The 17,585-nt window shown below is 32.9% G+C and overlaps 3 protein-coding genes and 1 long non-coding RNA gene across 7 annotated transcripts; 3 read left to right on the plus strand and 1 right to left on the minus strand.

The window, feature by feature from the left end:
• Window positions 1-1,920, plus strand: LOC112712648 (uncharacterized). 2 transcript variants are annotated; one of them, XM_025765568.3, is made up of 2 exons: window positions 1-200; window positions 1,218-1,920. In XM_025765568.3, the coding sequence occupies exons 1-2, from the start codon at window positions 116-118 to the stop codon at window positions 1,706-1,708; spliced, it is 576 nt and encodes a 191-aa protein (XP_025621353.1). In that variant the 5' UTR covers window positions 1-115; the 3' UTR covers window positions 1,709-1,920. The 2 variants fall into 2 exon arrangements, with proteins under 2 accessions (XP_025621353.1, XP_025621352.1); XM_025765567.3 differs by having other exon boundaries at window positions 58-200; window positions 1,215-1,920.
• A 2,281-nt stretch (window positions 1,921-4,201) lies between these two features.
• LOC112712646 (ATPase GET3B) lies at window positions 4,202-8,085 on the plus strand. 2 transcript variants are annotated; one of them, XM_025765566.3, is made up of 12 exons: window positions 4,202-4,497; window positions 5,050-5,261; window positions 5,366-5,428; window positions 5,576-5,686; window positions 6,257-6,331; window positions 6,449-6,517; window positions 6,603-6,668; window positions 6,745-6,819; window positions 6,900-6,998; window positions 7,160-7,294; window positions 7,505-7,667; window positions 7,764-8,085. In XM_025765566.3, the coding sequence occupies exons 1-11, from the start codon at window positions 4,308-4,310 to the stop codon at window positions 7,640-7,642; spliced, it is 1,233 nt and encodes a 410-aa protein (XP_025621351.1). In that variant the 5' UTR covers window positions 4,202-4,307; the 3' UTR covers window positions 7,643-7,667; window positions 7,764-8,085. The 2 variants fall into 2 exon arrangements, with proteins under 2 accessions (XP_025621351.1, XP_025621350.1); XM_025765565.3 differs by having other exon boundaries at window positions 7,770-8,085.
• Window positions 8,086-8,175: 90 nt separating this feature from the next.
• Window positions 8,176-9,670, minus strand: LOC112712649 (uncharacterized). Its single transcript, XR_003157867.3, has 2 exons — window positions 9,521-9,670; window positions 8,176-8,643 (listed from the first exon to the last, which is right to left on the minus strand). It is a non-coding gene; the product is annotated as an uncharacterized lncRNA (long non-coding RNA).
• Window positions 9,671-12,169: 2,499 nt separating this feature from the next.
• LOC112712650 (ABC transporter G family member 28) lies at window positions 12,170-17,491 on the plus strand. 2 transcript variants are annotated; one of them, XM_025765569.3, is made up of 14 exons: window positions 12,170-12,251; window positions 12,348-12,576; window positions 12,834-12,910; window positions 12,991-13,263; window positions 13,401-13,464; window positions 13,562-13,708; window positions 14,201-14,235; window positions 14,326-14,399; window positions 14,478-15,385; window positions 15,483-15,779; window positions 15,892-16,526; window positions 16,612-16,901; window positions 16,985-17,118; window positions 17,212-17,491. In XM_025765569.3, exons 1-14 carry the CDS (start codon window positions 12,212-12,214, stop codon window positions 17,366-17,368), a joined length of 3,360 nt encoding a protein of 1,119 aa, XP_025621354.1. In that variant the 5' UTR covers window positions 12,170-12,211; the 3' UTR covers window positions 17,369-17,491. The 2 variants fall into 2 exon arrangements, with proteins under 2 accessions (XP_025621354.1, XP_072059746.1); XM_072203645.1 differs by lacking the exon at window positions 12,170-12,251 and having other exon boundaries at window positions 12,258-12,576; window positions 12,820-12,910.
• Window positions 17,492-17,585: the final 94 nt, after the last annotated feature.

Genomic DNA, 17,585 nt, shown 5'->3' on the forward strand with positions numbered 1-17,585 from the left:
GAAGCCCAAAAATAGAAGCCTGGAAAGGAAGAAAAAAAGCCCAAAAACACAGAATGGAAAGTTGAGGAGGTGACGCTCCATTGTGGTGTTGCGAGCTAAGCAGGTGAGTCCTCCCATGGCGGCAAGCAAAATGGTTCTGCGCCGATTCTTCTCGTCATTTCAATCCCGTCAACATCCTCCAAACCTCATCAATCTTCAAGGCAAGTCTCATCTTTCACTATCTCCCACCCAATTTCCATTATGTTTGTTATTATCTTCAATCTATATTCTTTGGTTCGAAGTTCGAACTGAACCTTTTATAAAACTTTTCTTTATTTTTTCGTTTCGTAATTAATTAATTGTTTCATGGAAGAGTAATTGTAACTTCTAGCTAGTGGCTTTGTTTGGTTCCCAAGGTTGCTTTGGATTCTGTCTCTTATAAGAAAAGGTTCAAAAAGACAGGAATTGTCCTGAAAATTTTGTGCCTCTTATTAGGGTTTAGGGATTTGTAGGGGATCAAGTAGCAGCCACCCCCTTTGAAACTAGAATGAATCACACAGTTCAATAAGAAGGTATAATCATGAACTTGTAGAGCATTGCTACCAAATGCATATTGGAAATTTACAAATTACTCCCTTCCATGGTTCAAGCTCAGTGACTAATTTTCTAGTATGGTGACTGGCTTGTTTAAATTATGGGTTTAAAGTTATGTTGATATCTGCCTATGAATGTCGCCGATTACAAAGGAAGATGGTAGAATCTTGTCTTAGATATACAAACATGATCATAGAAACGTTGTGGAGGCTCTGATTACTAATTAGGAGAGTGGATTAGATGGGGGTAGTTCAGTAGTTAGAGGTTGAGGGAGAGTTAAGAAAAATTTAAGAGGGAAATTATTAAAATATGTTTATAAATAAATGGTTTAAAGACATATATGATCTATGAGGTGGCACTGTGGCCTTGCTTGATCCATATAATTGAACTCGGCTTAGTTGTTAATATTTTTGTCATCTGTATTATGCAAGGCAAAATGTGAGTTTGGAGCAAAAATGATAGTTTGATTTGTTTTAAGTTTAAATTCATTGTTGGTCTTTCACCTAAAATATTAAGCTTTTTGGATTGAGTGATTCTTTAATTACTTATGCTATGTTTGATATGTGCATAAAACTTTTACCTGCATGTATACAAGATTGAAGAGGAGTCAATATTAATAGGTTAATATTGTTTAATGGCAGCAGCATCTTGGCATTCTTCTACCAGTTCAATATTAAACAGATTTGGATTTCATAAAGCGGTCTCAACAACTACAAATCCAACCAATTCTGTTCCTGAAGATATCGAAACCAACGAAGCTGACGGCGCAGAGTCTAGTTCAAGTCTGGATAATGTTTCTACATTGATGAGCATCAATAAGAACCCTGCAGTAAAGTTTTCTGCTACCTCAAATTTGAAAGCATCGTCGAGGCATGATCTCGCTATGATCTTCACATGCAAAGTCTGCGAAACAAGATCCGTCAAGACAGTTTGTCGAGAGTCATACGAGAAAGGCGTGGTGGTGGCGAGATGTGGAGGGTGTAATAACCTTCACTTGATTGCAGATCGTCTTGGATGGTTTGGTGAGCCAGGAAGCATAGAGGACTACCTTGCTGCGCAAGGAGAAGAAGTTAAGAAAGGTTCAATTGATACACTGAATCTCACACTGGAAGATATAGCTGGAAAGAAGCCTTAAGAAGGTAAATTTTGCCAAATACACTGCCAAGATTAGTGTAGTTGATGAGACTTTAAAAGGGTAAAGAAGTGTAACTATAGATAGTTTCTGAAATCGCAATTCTTCTGTCTTATGGTTTTCATTGTATTAAAAAGTGTCATATTCAATGTTACTCTTATTTTCATCTATTATTCTCGCTGCCAATTGCAGGGATGTTTTTTGTTTTGAGATCATCATGATTAGCTTGCCTAGATTCTTGGCATTGTTTAGTTTGAACTGTTGGGCTTAATCTAATGTAGATTTGAGGAGTTAAGCTCTAAAATGGTCTCTGAAATTGGTGTCGTAGGATTGATAAAAGTGCACCATGTTAGTCTCCGACTTATTTTTTGTTAAGGACGTGATGACATAGCTTGATGATGTGGAACTATTAGTGGCACGTGTCACTTAGGTAGCGTTTGGTGGAGAGACAGAGACGAAAAGACTGAGATTGAGAGACAGAGACTAAGAGACAGGAATTAAAATAAATCTCAGTATTCTGTTTGGTGCAAAATGGGAGACATGAATTGAAACAAGAATGAAATTCTAATTTAATTTGCACAAAGGATAAAATTGGAATTAATTAATTAAAATAAAAGTATTTTAGGTATAAAATGTTATTAAAGTTTCAGTTTTCATCTCTAAAAATTTCAGTCCCCTATGTCCCTACTTTTTGGAGGTACTGAAATACTGAAATTTTAGAGACAGAGACAGAAATTTTAGTACCCGTCTCTAAACTAACGAATACGATACTGAGTCTCAGTCTCTCAGTCTCTGTCTCAGTACCTCAAAACGAACACTACCTTAATGATTTGGCCACGTGTAATGGTATGATGATATGTTAACTAGTGACATGTGGCATGTCGACGTGGACGATTGTATCACGTGTCACAATGTTATTTGACCACGTGTCGCAACAGTATGTGTCTATGTGTCATTTGTTATGTCATCAACGTAGATGCACCAAATTAGTTTTTGATTTTACATTAAATGATTCATTTTAGTTCCTAAAATCGAATGTCTTGCACTAAACTAAAATGAGTCATTTATGCTATGTTTGTTTGAGTGGAAAATGGAAGGAAAGAAAAGGGAGGAAAGAAAATAGGAAGAAAAATGATTATTTTTCATTGTTTGGTTGGAGAAGAAAATTGAGCGAAAAGAAAATAGATAGAAAAAAAAGTCCCACCAATTTTTTTTCTCTCCAACATTGGAAAGAAAATGGAGAGAAAACTAATGTTTCTCTATCTACTTCCAATACTACCCGTTCACTTTTTTCAATATATATTATAATATAGGGATAAGATTGTCTTTTTATAACATTTCTTTCCTTCTTATTTTCCTTCCAACCAAACACATCTAAAAAAAATAAAAATCCACTCAGTTTCTTTCCTTTCTTTTCTTTCCTTTCTATTTCTTTCCTTTCAACCAAACATAGCCTTAATGCAAAATAATACACAAAATCAACTAGAGTAAAATTCTAATAAACATACACTTTTAATAAAATATAAAATTATACTATATTATATGTGGTTAATAATCAAAATTATTCTTAAATAATCTTGTATACATCAATTTGGTCTTGCACATTTTAAATTGGTTCTCAAAAAGACATAACAATAAATTAAGTTGATCTTTTCATCTGATAATAATTTAACTCAGAATTATATCTTTCAAAAATTAATTTTAAAGTCATTAATATTTTAAAGACCAAATTAACATAGCCATACATCTCTCATTTAGAATTATTTTGAACTTGAGTTTAATTTTGATGTACTGACAGTATAAAATATTTTATATAATCGTACAATCACATCTGTTCTTTTGGATAACTATTCATGTGGTCAATATAAAAAGTAGTTATTTTTATTAATATGATATTACATAATTAAATGCACGTGTTAAATTACTTTAAACTGATAGTGCTCAAAATTAAATTCTTTTAAACTTTAAGTTTTGACTATTAACCCATAATATATAATTTCGAATAGAGCTAAGTTAATTTGAATTATAACTCGAGCTTAGCCAAATAATAATAATAATAATAATAATAATAATAATAATAATAATAATAAATTTTTAAAAATTAACGAACTATAATTTAAATAGTATAATTTTTCATATTCATCTAAAGATTGTGAATTTGATTTTCGCTTTTAACTTTAGAAAAAAAAAGGTAAATTTCTAAAAAAATTTTAGTCAAATACTTTAATTTTTAATAAATTTTAATTATTAAATTAATTTTTAAAATTTTATTTTATTACACAATCTCCATATCATATTATTTGTCTTTATAAAAAAATTAATTTAAAAATTAAAAAAAAATAAAAATCATTATATTGTTATTAAATAACGACAAAAATTAGTCAAAAAAAAAAATTTAATTTATCTAATTTTTTAATCAAAATTAAATAGCAGAATTTGTCTAATAAAATAAAAAATTTAAAACTAATTTAGACATTAAAATTTAGTGATAATTAAATCATCTTTAGCATCGATTTGGGAAATTACTCAAGTATCACTTTCTATGAAGTGCTGGTGGCGGTGTGAGTTAAGCGTGGAAGTACCGAACTTGTAAAAGCAGAGCATGCAATTGTTGCTGGGTATTCAACAACTCATGGCTTCTCACACTCTCATATCCTCTTCTTCTCTTCGCATCACAAATTCAATGCCCATCAAGTGTGTTCCCTCCTCCTTCACTCCCACTAAAGCCTTCTCCTTTCTCTCACTCTCTCTTTCCACAACTACAACAACAATCCCTACTAAATCATTCCAAGGTTTTTCACTACTCAATTATTCTTCTTTTGTTTCAAGATGCAATCTTATTCTTTTTCTTATTCGTTTTATATTTTTGTGGCTCAGGTTTTTCTGTTCTATTTCATGTGTTGAATTTTTAGTTGCTACTGTTAGATTGTATGAGTATGTTATTGTTATTCCTGTTATTTTTGTGTTGCCCATAAATTGATATGTTTCCCTTTTAATTCGTCTAGTTTAAGCATGTCAAGTTATTGGGGTGTTAGCGGGGTTAAATGAAGAGAAGGTTACAAATTATTAGAATTCAGTAAGATAAAGAGATATAGAATAATTTAGTAAGGGAAGGAAAAGGGGAATTTTTCGTGAATTTTGGAATCATCTTTAGTGCATCAACCTAGCTTCGGTTTATTTATTTTTAATTATTTTATCCATTTTAATCAAATTGGTAGGGTCATGATCATTTAATTGTTTTTTTGCTATGCTTAAGAAATTTTCCTGGGCAGTTTGAGATTATGAGAAACCTGTTGAGGATTTGATTGCAGATTTTAATGGTTATTGCCTTCGTTTATTGTCAGTGAGGTCAGTTGCTGCTCCAACAGAATCTGTAGCAGGGTTTGATGACATGGTTTCTGGCACTCAGAGGAAGTATTACATGCTAGGCGGGAAAGGGGGAGTCGGGAAGACAAGCTGCGCCGCTTCGCTTGCTGTAAAATTCGCCAATAATGGACACCCCACACTCGTGGTTTCCACTGATCCAGCACATTCTTTGAGTGATTCTTTTGCTCAGGTTAATTTAGTGCCTCTGGTGTTGATGGTTCCTATATGCTAGATGCTTCAAGATTTAATGTCGTTTGTGCTTGTTCTAACATAATGTTTATAAATTTACTGTAGGATCTGACTGGGGGACAATTGGTGCCGGTGGAAGGACCTGATTATCCACTTTTTGCTCTTGAAGTAAGCCGAAAATGATGTTGAATAAATTAGCTGGCATTTGTTATCTAGATTACTTGATGATAGGATTGGTATTTTTCGTGAAAAAATGTGTTTGTCACTCCATGTTATGTATTTGCTTAAGTTTTTAGTTCCTTACTTCCTTTATAGATAAACCCAGAGAAGGCTAGGGAAGAGTTTCGCAATGCAACCAAGAAAAATGGGGGAACTGGAGTCAAAGACTTTATGGATGGCATGGGTCTTGGAATGATTGTAGAGCAGGTAAAAGCTTTATCAGGATTGTACCAGCATTGTTACTTATAAATATTTCTTGTGTGTGAATAGTTTATGCAATCATCATGTGAATTTTCACAGGTTGATGAGTTTCCTAAAAGCGAAAGAGCTCTACTAGATTTATAGTTCAATACTTCAATATGTGATCAACCTACAATAATTTTGACTAATGCATATCATAGAGGGAGGAAACTGTTTGTTTACAGATATAGAGGGCTAAGATCAGTTAAATGTTAAAATCATTATAGATGTTAAGACCATAATGACTTCGTTACAGTGAGTATTTAACTAATCCCACTGCTAGTATATAAATATGCATTAAGCTCAATATGCTCATGTCATCCTACATCAAATACAAGTTTGTTTTCCACTTCATCATCTTATGTTATAATTTAGAAATCGCATACTTGATTGCACATTTGTAGCTGTTTAAATTTTAATTAGCTTGTTATGCAATATCAATGTTACTATAACTTGGAAATACTGGTAGTTAATTCATTCTGCTTCATTAGAAGCCTGCTTCTCTAATACTATTTGTTACATCTTTTGTTACGAAAGTTAGGAGAGCTAAAACTCGGAGAATTGTTGGATACACCACCTCCTGGATTGGATGAAGCCATTGCAATTTCCAAGGCATGAATTTTTATGTGCTTTGGTTACTTATTTGTTATTTCATTGCTAATTAATTAGTAATGCAATCAGCCTTCATTTGTGGAACTCCCAAGTCCTAACAACTAAAAATATTGCCAGGTTATGCAATTTCTTGAATCACAGGAATATAGTATGTTTACTCGAATAGTATTTGATACGGCACCCACGGTGAGCCGAAAGCTAATATATTATTAATGTCTCTTTTGTCTTTGGACATTATCTGATAGATTTATGCATTTTTTTTCCTGATCAGGGTCATACATTACGGCTCCTTTCCTTGCCCGATTTCTTGGATGCATCCATTGGGAAGATACTAAAGGTAACAGGGGGAACCTACAGTTATATACATTTCTCAGTGATAATTATAGTCATTGACACCAATTATTCTGCTGCAGCTACGGCAAAAGATAGCTTCTGCTACCTCAGCAATTAAATCGGTGTTTGGTCAAGAGGAAACTCAACAAGCCGCCGTAAGATGACATTTTCGTACTTTTTTGCATTTTCTGTCATCTTAATTTTCTTACCACTTGTTTTATATTTAATGGTTCAGGCTGATAAATTGGAGAAACTTAGGGAGAGGATGATAAAAGTGCGTGAACTCTTTCGTGACACTGATGCAACAGAATTTGTTATTGTCACAATCCCCACGGTATGGACACGGAATGCATTCCACAGCTAATATTTGAATCATGCATAAAATGGAAGTGGAATTGATTGTATTGTGAAGTGTGAAGATCTAAATTTCCCAAAAAATTCTACTACTAATTAAAACTGTCTAAGTAACTTTATATTTTGTCTCTACTCCCTAAGGTGATGGCAGTTAGTGAATCGTCTAGACTGAGTGCCTCCTTGAAGAAGGAAAATGTTCCCGTTAAGAGACTTATCGTCAATCAGATTCTGCCGCCCTCAGCATCTGATTGCAAGTTTTGTGCCATGAAAAGAAAGGTGAGTTAACTGTTTGCTCCTTTATTCTTGAATTGGTTCAGTTGTCATCAGAATGAACTACAATGTAGTTTATAATTAATATGGCTGTTGTCACATCCGAAACAACTGATAGCAAAGTGTCTGAAGAAAAAACTTGCGAGAGAAAAAACTTTTGTATTTGCTGTTCTTTCAATTTTAAGGGTGAAAACTTAATGAAAACAAACTTGTCAGGATCAAATGCGAGCTCTTGATATGATCCAGAATGATCCTGAGCTAGCCAGCCTAACAATGATCCAGGCACCGCTTGTTGATGTCGAGATAAGAGGCGTTCCAGCTCTCAAATTTTTGGGTGACATTATTTGGAAATGATTATAACATAGTTCTAAATGCAATGGTTAGCATTTCTTCTTCTGTTCTTTAATATCAACTATGTCATGTTATATCAATTTGAATCCAAGATTTGTTAGATTTTTATTTTTTATGGGTGAAGTTGCAGATTTCCGATTTCCGATTTCCGGTCGAGATGTAAAAGTTCCGGTACTGGAAGTCCTTTAGATGCAATGCACTGTCTTAGAACACTTATACAAGCTAGAGCTTCAGAAACTGAAAACAACTTGTCAATACTTGTGTAAATTTTCCATCTTCTTTAAATCTTTTTCTTTGATCATTATTTTGAGGAAGAGAGCCAAAACGAGAGGGGGGAGGGGGTCTCAATCATGTGTAAGTTTTCACTGTATACTAGCAAGAAATATCAGTTATTGGAGCAACAATTGCAAATGCAATAGTGGAAGTTGTTTTTTTTTTGCCCACAATATTTTACCATGAATTTGAGCTCTATTACTAATCAATGAGTTTTTGCATGCATGAGTCGGAATTCGAAAGTAATTCTAACTTATCGAAGCTTTAGGTAAAAATCTATAAACCGTTTATTTTCTTGGCATTGTGTCAGTGTCACTAGCCTTTAATATCTTGACGGGTTTTCAATTTCTACTGGATCAACAAAGTAAATCAAGGTCAGCAGATGTTGATAACAAAATTATATTAAAAAAATAACAAGAGATAGATTAAGAATGCCATTCATTCCCGAATTTCGACATCCCAGAAGCTTCCAAGGATTGAAGTTGTGATAATTCTTCCTGGTAAGCACGAGCACAGCTTCATCATTCTCCACGTAGAAAGGATGACAGAAGCCTTCTCTAACATAGCTGCTACTTAAATCCGGATCATATCTAGTTATGATACTAGGAGAACCATTATTGGAAAGTGTGCAAACATCTAAGAGATTATGAACAACATCAGGATCCATGTCATATGCTGCCATGATCCTTCAAAACAATGAACTCTTCTGTCTTATCCCAAGAGTTCAATATCTGAAACAGAAAAGGTGCAATGCATTCAGACATCATATAAACAATAAACTTAAGAAAAAAGAAGGAAAATATTAAAATGGTTCCTAATCTACCTAACAAGAACAGTTCAAAATGCAAATATAGACAAGGAATAAAGCACTAAATTCAATATATTCACTACATAAACACTTGGATCAGAAGCTACAATCCTTCAACTCAAACAAAGTTACCCAAACAGTATCATAAACAGTTAGACCAATATAATGCTTCTTCAACATGAAATTAAATATCTAGTTTTGTTTAACCTTGAAAAAAGAAAAAACATGATATCCAACCCCAAAGCATTAACCTTGGAACATGCAAATCTTTGAAAATCCCTAGCCACCGAAAAGCTTAACCACCCCCTCCCCCCCTCCCCCCCAAAAAAAAAAGAAGAATTTTTTAAAAATAAAAATTAAAATAAAGAACCTGAGGTAAAAAAAACAAGGGTAAAGAAAAGACTAAACCAACCTTGGATTAAGCAGAATAAGGAAGATAGGGATTTGGGAATGGAAGAATGAGAAGAAAGAGGGAGGGTAATTGAATTCTTCAAGAAATGGAATGCGAATGAATGGATGAATTGGAAGTAAGAAAAAGTGTGGCAAGATCTCAATGAATTCCCCAAAGATTCAGAATCTTTAAAAAAAAAATAGTATCATAAGTTAAAAGGATATTTATTTTCAGAAAAATAAGAAGTATTGACCTCAAATCTAAACCTCATCAAACATTATATTACCATGTCTTCAATATGCATTTCAATCTAAAACTTTATTTCTCAATCACTAATTTAGAACCGTTGCCATCCTTAAATTTCTAAATAACAATTCTGAAATTTAAAACATAAAAAAAGTTATGTTACCTTTTCAATCTTCACACTTCCTCAATATGGTTCTTTGTGAATAGCTAGTAGAAACGATGAAGAAGACTTCAATCTTGATGAAGAAGCTGTGCAAGTGCTTATCGAGAAAAACCATCACTTGCTAATTGTCAATGCCATCCTGAAAAATAGGAAGAAGAAGAATAGAAAGAAGTAGGTGATAGAAGGAGGGAATTTTGTATTGATTTACTAATGATACGTGATTTTTATTGTTATATAGAGTATTTAAAAGAGTAATTATAACTGAAATAACAGAATATAGTTACATTAAATATTCCAATTTTTTTTTTTTACCAAAAGATAAGAGACTTTAACCCACAATTTCTTAATTGAGTATGGAGAGACTATGCCATTTGAGCTATTATTCATTGGCACATTAAATATTCCATTTACATTCAAACAAAAATCAAAATTAATAAGAATAAAATTTAAATTTTATATTTTAGTTCAAATTTTAAAATATTTGTATTTTTTTTTCTTTAAAGTTAGTTGTTGTTCATTCATTAGACAAAATTTCACTCCAATTTGAAAAGAAAATACTTATAAGTTAATAAAATGAATAATGACTAAACTTTGTGTTTTAACTCAAATTTTTAAAAATTTGCATTTTTACAAATACTTATATAATATCTTATAAAATCGAGAATAAAATTGAAATAAAATCAAGAATTACAATGCCTCTTACCAAACATAATCCTATTCTTCTAGGACATGATACTTATATATGTTGATTTTGTTTGATAAAATTGATTATGTGTGTACATAAATATAATTAAAAATATTTTATAAATATTAAAAATTATTTATTAATTATTATATAGTTATATAATTTGTACATATTTTTTTAATAAAATAATTGACTATTAAAAGAATTAAACTTTTTTATAATAAAATAATAAAATATTTTCATAAAAATTTATATTTGTCATAGAATAAACTATTAACTTATTAAATTTAATTTAGAATAAATGATTATTTATGATCATAAAAGATTCAAATAAAAGAATTAATAATTGTTGCTTATATCGGAGAGTTAACAATCGACTAGAATCAAACACTAACAATATAATTTATAGAAGTGGCAAACGGACTAGTTCGCCCGACTTAATAGCAGATTGGCAGGTTAAGTCAGTTAATTTTCGTTTTTTTTTTGGTCAATTTTTATTTTTTTAATTATTAAGTTATTAAATATTAAAATAAATATATAATTTTACAAACATTTCTATAAATTTATAATTTCTAAAGATAAAAAATTATAATTTTTAAATTCATAAATACTAAAGTTTTTATAATTCTAAATATCTAATAAACATAATCATTAACCAAGTTTTTTAAAATAAATAATACAACCGAGATTGTCTAATTATCCAAAATATATAATTAAATTAAACATTGTCCAAATCTCTAATCAATCAAACATAATTCTAATTAGTCACAAAAAAAAACATAATTCTAATTATAACTTAAAATAAAACGGATAAACATTTTAAATATAAGCAAAAAAATAATATTTTAAATTCAATTATCATCTTTTCCTTTTTTTAGAATAACAGGCTCAATAAATAAGTCTGTCCTGCTCCGCCGAAATCCACCAAAACTTATGAATTAAGTGGTACGAATTAAGCTGATCCGGTGGATTTTGATTTGTTTATTATTCTTAATATTTTTATAGAATAATATTTAATTAGAATTCTCAAATGAATATAATCATAGATACCATACTTATTTGAATGATTAATGGTTAGTTTTATTAGTATTTGAATTTTTTATGATAAAAAATGATTATTTATTTTTAATTTTATGTAAAAATCTCATAAGTTTAGTATGACTACGGAATCCGATAAGTTGACCAAAACTTGAGGCTAAATTAACGGACTTTCTTTCATTTTCGGACAATAAAACGGCTGTCTTCATGATGGTTTTAAAGGACAATGTTGTGTTGAGTTCACTGTACTTGTATGTTGTCTCCTCGTTCGAACGTGATCTCATATCCTTTTTGGGACCCACCATCACTTCCTCACTTCTCATTCTCATCAAAATTTATAGGTGAATTCTACGGTGTCTTTCTTATGGTGTCTAAATTGTTTAATTTTTTTTTAAAATAAAAAATAAAATATTTAAAGTAAAAAGTAAATCATATAAAATTTATTAAATATTATTTATTTACTTCTTTTAGTAACTTAAGTACAAAGTGATAGGCACCATAGTATTTACCAAATTTATATTGCATCTAAAGTCAAAGACATTAATATCTTCGCCAACTACTTACCAATTTGAGTTTTCATATGCACAGTTTTTTGTTTGTTTCAGTATGAGAAAGTCTGGGGAGTGAATATTTTTGTTAAAATTTAATTAGTATTTAATTATCAAAAAAAAAAAATAATTAATCTTACATCATTAGATGTCATCTCACATTATTAAAAATATTGATGATAGCTATGTAATGGCTAAACATCACAAATTCTGTTGGCCTTTTAACACTCTTCAGATTCTCCACATATTAATTCTTATTGTGATAACTTCTTCATGTGCACTTCTCATTTCCTAATTTTATGGGTTATTATAATATTACATAACTTACATTTTTTGTCTCTAACATATATAAATAACATATTAAAACAATTTAATAATGAATATGTATAAACAAGTTTGATAGGTTGAACCAACATATGCATGAATGGGAAGGTGTACAAGAATTTGGCATCCCTTCAATGTAAGCATAGCATCAAATTCATTCCCCTCTCTTCCTAAATGAATCAAAAGCTCTTCATAAATAGTTGACCTTTCATAATTCCCTTGCATCAATCAGGTTGTTCCATTTCAATGATGAGAAAGTGGAGCAGCTCAAAGCATCTGCTATGGCTGTTTCTTTGGTTACCCTTTGTGGTTCAATGCCAAGAAGTGAATGACTATGACCAAATTGATAACCCTTCTGTTCTTCCACTTGTTACTCAGCTTGTCTATAGTAGACTTTCCAATTTGACTTCACTTCTCAGCCAGGAAATTACCACTCACTCCACTTTCTGTGTCAAAGATCCGTAAGCACTTTCTTTCTTTGATTATTGATTCAATTTTGGTAATGTTCTGAGCTAGTTATACTCAAATTTTAAGTCTTGTATATGCTTTAAATGTGCATAATTGAAAAATGTTCACAACTTGGTAATTTTATTTGCAACAAGAATTAAACCAATCAAGAGGAATTCCATGGATGAGAGAAAAATGGAATTTGAGTTCTTTTGTTCAATTGGGGCACAGACATTGATCTTTATAACGGTTTATAGATTTATTGTTTAAGGGATGCTGATTGGAACCAAGCATTTAATTTCTCATCAGATTTGAGTTTCCTGGCTTCTTGCATTAAGAAGACTAAAGGTATGATTGCTAAGAATCACAACACCTTTTATGAATCAATGTAACATTCTTGATTATTTTGAATCTGATTATTGAAACAGGAGATGTCACAAGGCGTTTGTGTACAGCAGCAGAGGTGAAGTTTTACCTAAGCAGTTTGTTGGAGAGATCTACAAGTTCCAATTATTTGAAGCCTAACAAGAACTGCAATTTAACTTCATGGTTCGCCGGTTGCGAGCCCGGTTGGGCCTGCAGTGCTCCTTCATCCCAGAAGGTTGACCTTAGAAATTCAAAGGAGATTCCTGCAAGAACTTCTAACTGCCAACCTTGTTGTGAAGGATTTTTCTGCCCTCATGGTATCACTTGCATGATCCGTAAGTATAAACAACAATCTTTATGAATCATTTGTAGTTTCTATGTACAATAACATTAGAATTAGTAACACTAATTGTTCCCTATCTCTGCTAAATCTGTGTCTGATTCCTCTCTACTTGAAATTCTTCTCTCACAGCCTGCCCTTTAGGTTCCTACTGCCCTCTTGCTAAACTAAACAAAGCAACCGGCGTATGCGAACCGTGAGTTCTATTTCTATCCCTTAAGTTGGGAGCTTTCTTGAGTTGCTGATTTGCACAAAATGTGTGAAATTAATGTATGGTTGATATGTTTATGCAGATATCTTTATCAACTGCCTCCAATGCAGCCAAACCATAGCTGTGGAGGTGCAAATGTATGGGCTGATGTTAGTAGCAGCAGTGAGATGTTCTGCTCAGCAGGATCCTATTGTCCAACAACAACAAAGACAGTTCCTTGTAGTAGTGGGTATTATTTTTCTTCAACACTTGCCTACTCTTATAAAATGCCAAACTTGGATCCTAGAAGAAGTTATTAATGTTTTTTAAGCTTTTGGAGGAAATGGCCCTAACTCCGTCTATGTTACATAGCTGGTTACAAGTCTAGATAAATAAGGAGGGTTGTGTTAGGCTCTCGACAGCCAAGTTAAAAGCTTTGTTGAATCTTCATGATATGAACTAAACACGTTATTACGCTACCTACGTGTAAACAGTCTCACTATAAGCATGATACATGATAGAACTCAATGGCATCGTGTGATCCATGTAACCGGCTCCACCTAGTGCCGTGCATTGCATAGTTGCAATGAAATCTAAGATTAGTTTCCTTAACTCAACATATGAAGCACAAAAACACGCTTAATTTCTTAACAAATTCTTTCTATTATTATGCTTTTGATTGTTAAATAAAATCATCATCCTGAAAGCTGAACTATCTTAATATTTTCTCTGGCGAATTCAGGCATTACTGCAGGATGGGTTCCACTTCTGAGAAAAGTAAGATTAGATATCATATTTAGGTCCCATTTTTACTGATGAATTTTCTCATGCAAAGTATATATGATAATTTTCTTGATTATCTTGTAGGATGCTTCAGATTGACTTCTTGCAGCTCAAACACTGCGACGCAAAATATGCATGCATATGGAATCATGCTCATTGTAAGTTTTTTACTTTTACCAAACAAGGCCATAGAGACCATGATGGTAGATTTTAACACTCTTTGATTTCTTATGCAGGCTGCATTGAGTACTTTGCTGCTCATAATTTACAACTGTTCTGATCAAGTTCTCACTACTAAGGAAAGGAGAATGGCCAAATCTAGAGAAGCAGCTGCTAGAAATGCAAGAAGCACTGCCACTGCGCGCCAAAGATGGAAATTTGCAAAAGATGCTGCTAAGAAAGGTGCAATCGGGCTACAAGCTCAACTTTCAAGAAAATTCTCGCGTAGGAGGGAAGAAACAACTCATGAAACAGTTATAATTTTGGATCAAGCAACTTCTGAAACAGATGTTGAATTGTTAGAACACTCACAACCTACTACAAGTTCATCTGCAAAGTTGAATGAAAAGGGTAAAGAATCCAGTGGTTTTAAGCAGATCATACATGAAATTGAAGATGACATTCATGTTGAGGCCAACTTCAATGTGAAAATGGAAGCTAGAACTAAAAATGTACCAAAAGGAAAACAATTGCATACTCATAGCCAAATATTTAACTATGCATATGCTCAGCTTGAAAAGGAGAAGGCTCAGCAGCATGAAAACAAGGCCCTTACCTTCTCAGGAGTGGTTAAAATGGCTACCAACATTGAAAAAAGAAAGAGGCCTTTGATTGAGATTTCTTTCAAAGACTTGACTCTTACATTGAAAGCTCAAAACAAGCCTATATTGAGATGTGTTACCGGGAAAATTAAACCCGGCCGAATCACGGCTGTCATGGGACCATCAGGGGCTGGCAAGACAACATTTTTGTCAGCTCTAGCTGGAAAGGCCTTTGGATGCTTCGCGAGCGGTTCAATTCTTATAAATGGAAGGAATGAATCAATCCACTCCTTCAAGAAAATTATTGGCTTTGTGCCACAAGATGATGTAGTTCATGGAAACTTGACAGTGGAAGAGAATCTCTGGTTCAGTGCACAATGCAGGTACATTATATTGCTGCACATTCTAACTGAACTATGTTGCTACTTTTGAGTGCTATAAATGTACTTATTCAAGTGATTTTTTTTGTTAATGTTAAAGGTTATCAGCTGACTTGTCAAAACCAGAAAAAGTTCTGGTTCTTGAAAGAGTTATTGAATTCTTGGGGCTTCAGTCTGTGAGGAATTCCTTGGTTGGAACTGTGGAAAAGCGAGGGATCTCTGGCGGCCAAAGGAAGCGTGTAAATGTCGGATTAGAAATGGTTATGGAACCTTCACTTCTGATCTTGGATGAACCCACTTCTGGTTTGGACAGTGCATCATCTCAGCTTCTTTTAAGAGCTCTAAGACGCGAAGCGCTTGAGGGAGTGAACATTTGCATGGTGGTTCACCAACCCAGGTAACTTCTTACTAAATTATATATCCAAGTTGAAATCTGCATGAGAAAACATTTTGCTGATTAATCTTATGCTTCCCTTACAATGATTTGATGACTGATTTTGATACTTCAGCTATGCATTGTTCAAGATGTTTGATGACTTGATACTTCTGGGAAAAGGTGGACTTACTGTCTATCATGGACCTGCCAAGAGAGTTGAAGAATACTTTCTAGGCCTGGGGATAGATATACCGGAGCGAATCAATCCTCCGGATTACTTCATTGACATCTTGGAGGGGATAGTAAAACCTGGTGGTAGTTCAGGAGTGAGGTATAAAGAGCTACCAGTTAGATGGATGCTTCATAATGGATATCCAATACCTCATGATATGCAGCAGAGCGCCGAGCAGTACGACTCGTCCATGAGCATAAATTCAGCTATAGAGGCCAATGGATATGATCATGAGGACAAAACCTTTGCTGGAGATCTGTGGCATGATGTGAGAAATAATGTGGAACTGCAGGGGGAGAAGATCAAACTCAATTTCTTGAAATCCAAGGATTTATCCAACCGAAGAACACCCGGCATATTCAAGCAGTATAAGTACTTTCTTATCAGGGTTGGTAAGCAGAGATTAAGGGAAGCTAGGATCCAAGCCATAGATTATCTGATATTGTTACTTGCTGGAGCATGCTTAGGAACTCTTACCAAATCAAGTGATCAAACGTTTGGTGCAGCTGGATACACCTATACAGTGATTGCAGTATGTAAGTTATACAAGTCCCTTAATCATATATCATTTTTCATATGGCAAAGGAATGAGTAACCTTGCTAAATTTGTGTTAATTGCAGCACTTCTGTGCAAAATTGCTGCCTTAAGATCATTCTCTCTGGACAAGTTACACTACTGGAGGGAGAGTGATTCTGGGATGAGTAGCTTGGCTTATTTTCTCTCAAAAGACACAATTGATCAATTCAATACTGTGATCAAGCCTGTGGTGTACCTTTCAATGTTCTATTTCTTCACCAATCCAAGATCTTCTTTTGCTGATAACTATGTTGTGCTGCTTTGTCTTGTGTATTGTGTTACTGGCATAGCATATGCACTTGCCATAATTTTTGAACCTGGTGCAGCTCAGTTGGTTAGTATTAATTACCATCAAATAATAATAATAAATTTTTTCTTACATTTTTAATTTCTCTAAGGTGTTTCTGTTTCTTGCAGTGGTCAGTACTACTTCCTGTTGTTTTAACTCTGATTGCAACACAACCAAAAGATAGTAAAATTTTGAAGGGTATAGCAAATTTATGCTACTCTAAATGGGCTTTACAAGCATTTGTAGTTGCAAATGCTGAAAGGTAATCTATGAGAACGGAAGATAATTTGTCTCATTGAGAAAATGCTCAGAATGAATGATACTAAACATGATGTTAATTACAATTATAATGCAGGTATCAAGGAGTTTGGCTCTTAACTCGTTGTGGTTCACTAATGAAAAGTGGCTATAATCTTCATGATTGGAATTTGTGCATATCAATCCTCATTCTTATGGGAGTAATTGGCAGGGCAACAGCATTTTTCTGTATGGTTACCTTCCAAAAGAAGTAGTGCCAATTTTTATCACAAAGTTTACAATATATCATGTCATTTTTTAATCTCTATCTAGAGCTTGTACATTTGTATTATAGTGATGAAAATTAATGCCATGTTTAAAATTTTACTGTTATTAAATTTTCTAGTTCACTTTGTTGTATATTTGGAGAATGGATCCTCTCAATTGTTAAAAAAAATTGAGAGTGTAAAGTGTGATCTTTAACCTTCCATC

Source organism: Arachis hypogaea, chromosome 9 (genome assembly GCF_003086295.3).
Source record: "Arachis hypogaea cultivar Tifrunner chromosome 9, arahy.Tifrunner.gnm2.J5K5, whole genome shotgun sequence".
Classification (NCBI taxonomy): Eukaryota; Viridiplantae; Streptophyta; class Magnoliopsida; order Fabales; family Fabaceae; genus Arachis; species Arachis hypogaea.

What these genes read in the sequence shown, in the direction of transcription:
- LOC112712648 (XM_025765567.3), top strand. Translation starts at nt 116, where the DNA reads ATGGCGGCAAGCAAAATGGTTCTGCGCCGATTCTTCTCGTCATTTCAA. An exon ending in AAACCTCATCAATCTTCAAG is followed by an intron (nt 201 to 1,214) that starts GCAAGTCTCATC and finishes GTTTAATGGCAG; the next exon opens with CAGCATCTTGGCATTCTTCT.
- LOC112712650 (XM_025765569.3), top strand. Translation starts at nt 12,212, where the DNA reads ATGAATGGGAAGGTGTACAAGAATTTGGCATCCCTTCAAT. An exon ending in CATATGGAATCATGCTCATT is followed by an intron (nt 14,400 to 14,477) that starts GTAAGTTTTTTA and finishes TTTCTTATGCAG; the next exon opens with GCTGCATTGAGTACTTTGCT. An exon ending in AACCTGGTGCAGCTCAGTTG is followed by an intron (nt 16,902 to 16,984) that starts GTTAGTATTAAT and finishes TGTTTCTTGCAG; the next exon opens with TGGTCAGTACTACTTCCTGT.
- LOC112712646 (XM_025765566.3), top strand. Translation starts at nt 4,308, where the DNA reads ATGCAATTGTTGCTGGGTATTCAACAACTCATGGCTTCTCACACTCTC. An exon ending in CCCTACTAAATCATTCCAAG is followed by an intron (nt 4,498 to 5,049) that starts GTTTTTCACTAC and finishes GTTTATTGTCAG; the next exon opens with TGAGGTCAGTTGCTGCTCCA. An exon ending in AGGAAACTCAACAAGCCGCC is followed by an intron (nt 6,820 to 6,899) that starts GTAAGATGACAT and finishes TTAATGGTTCAG; the next exon opens with GCTGATAAATTGGAGAAACT.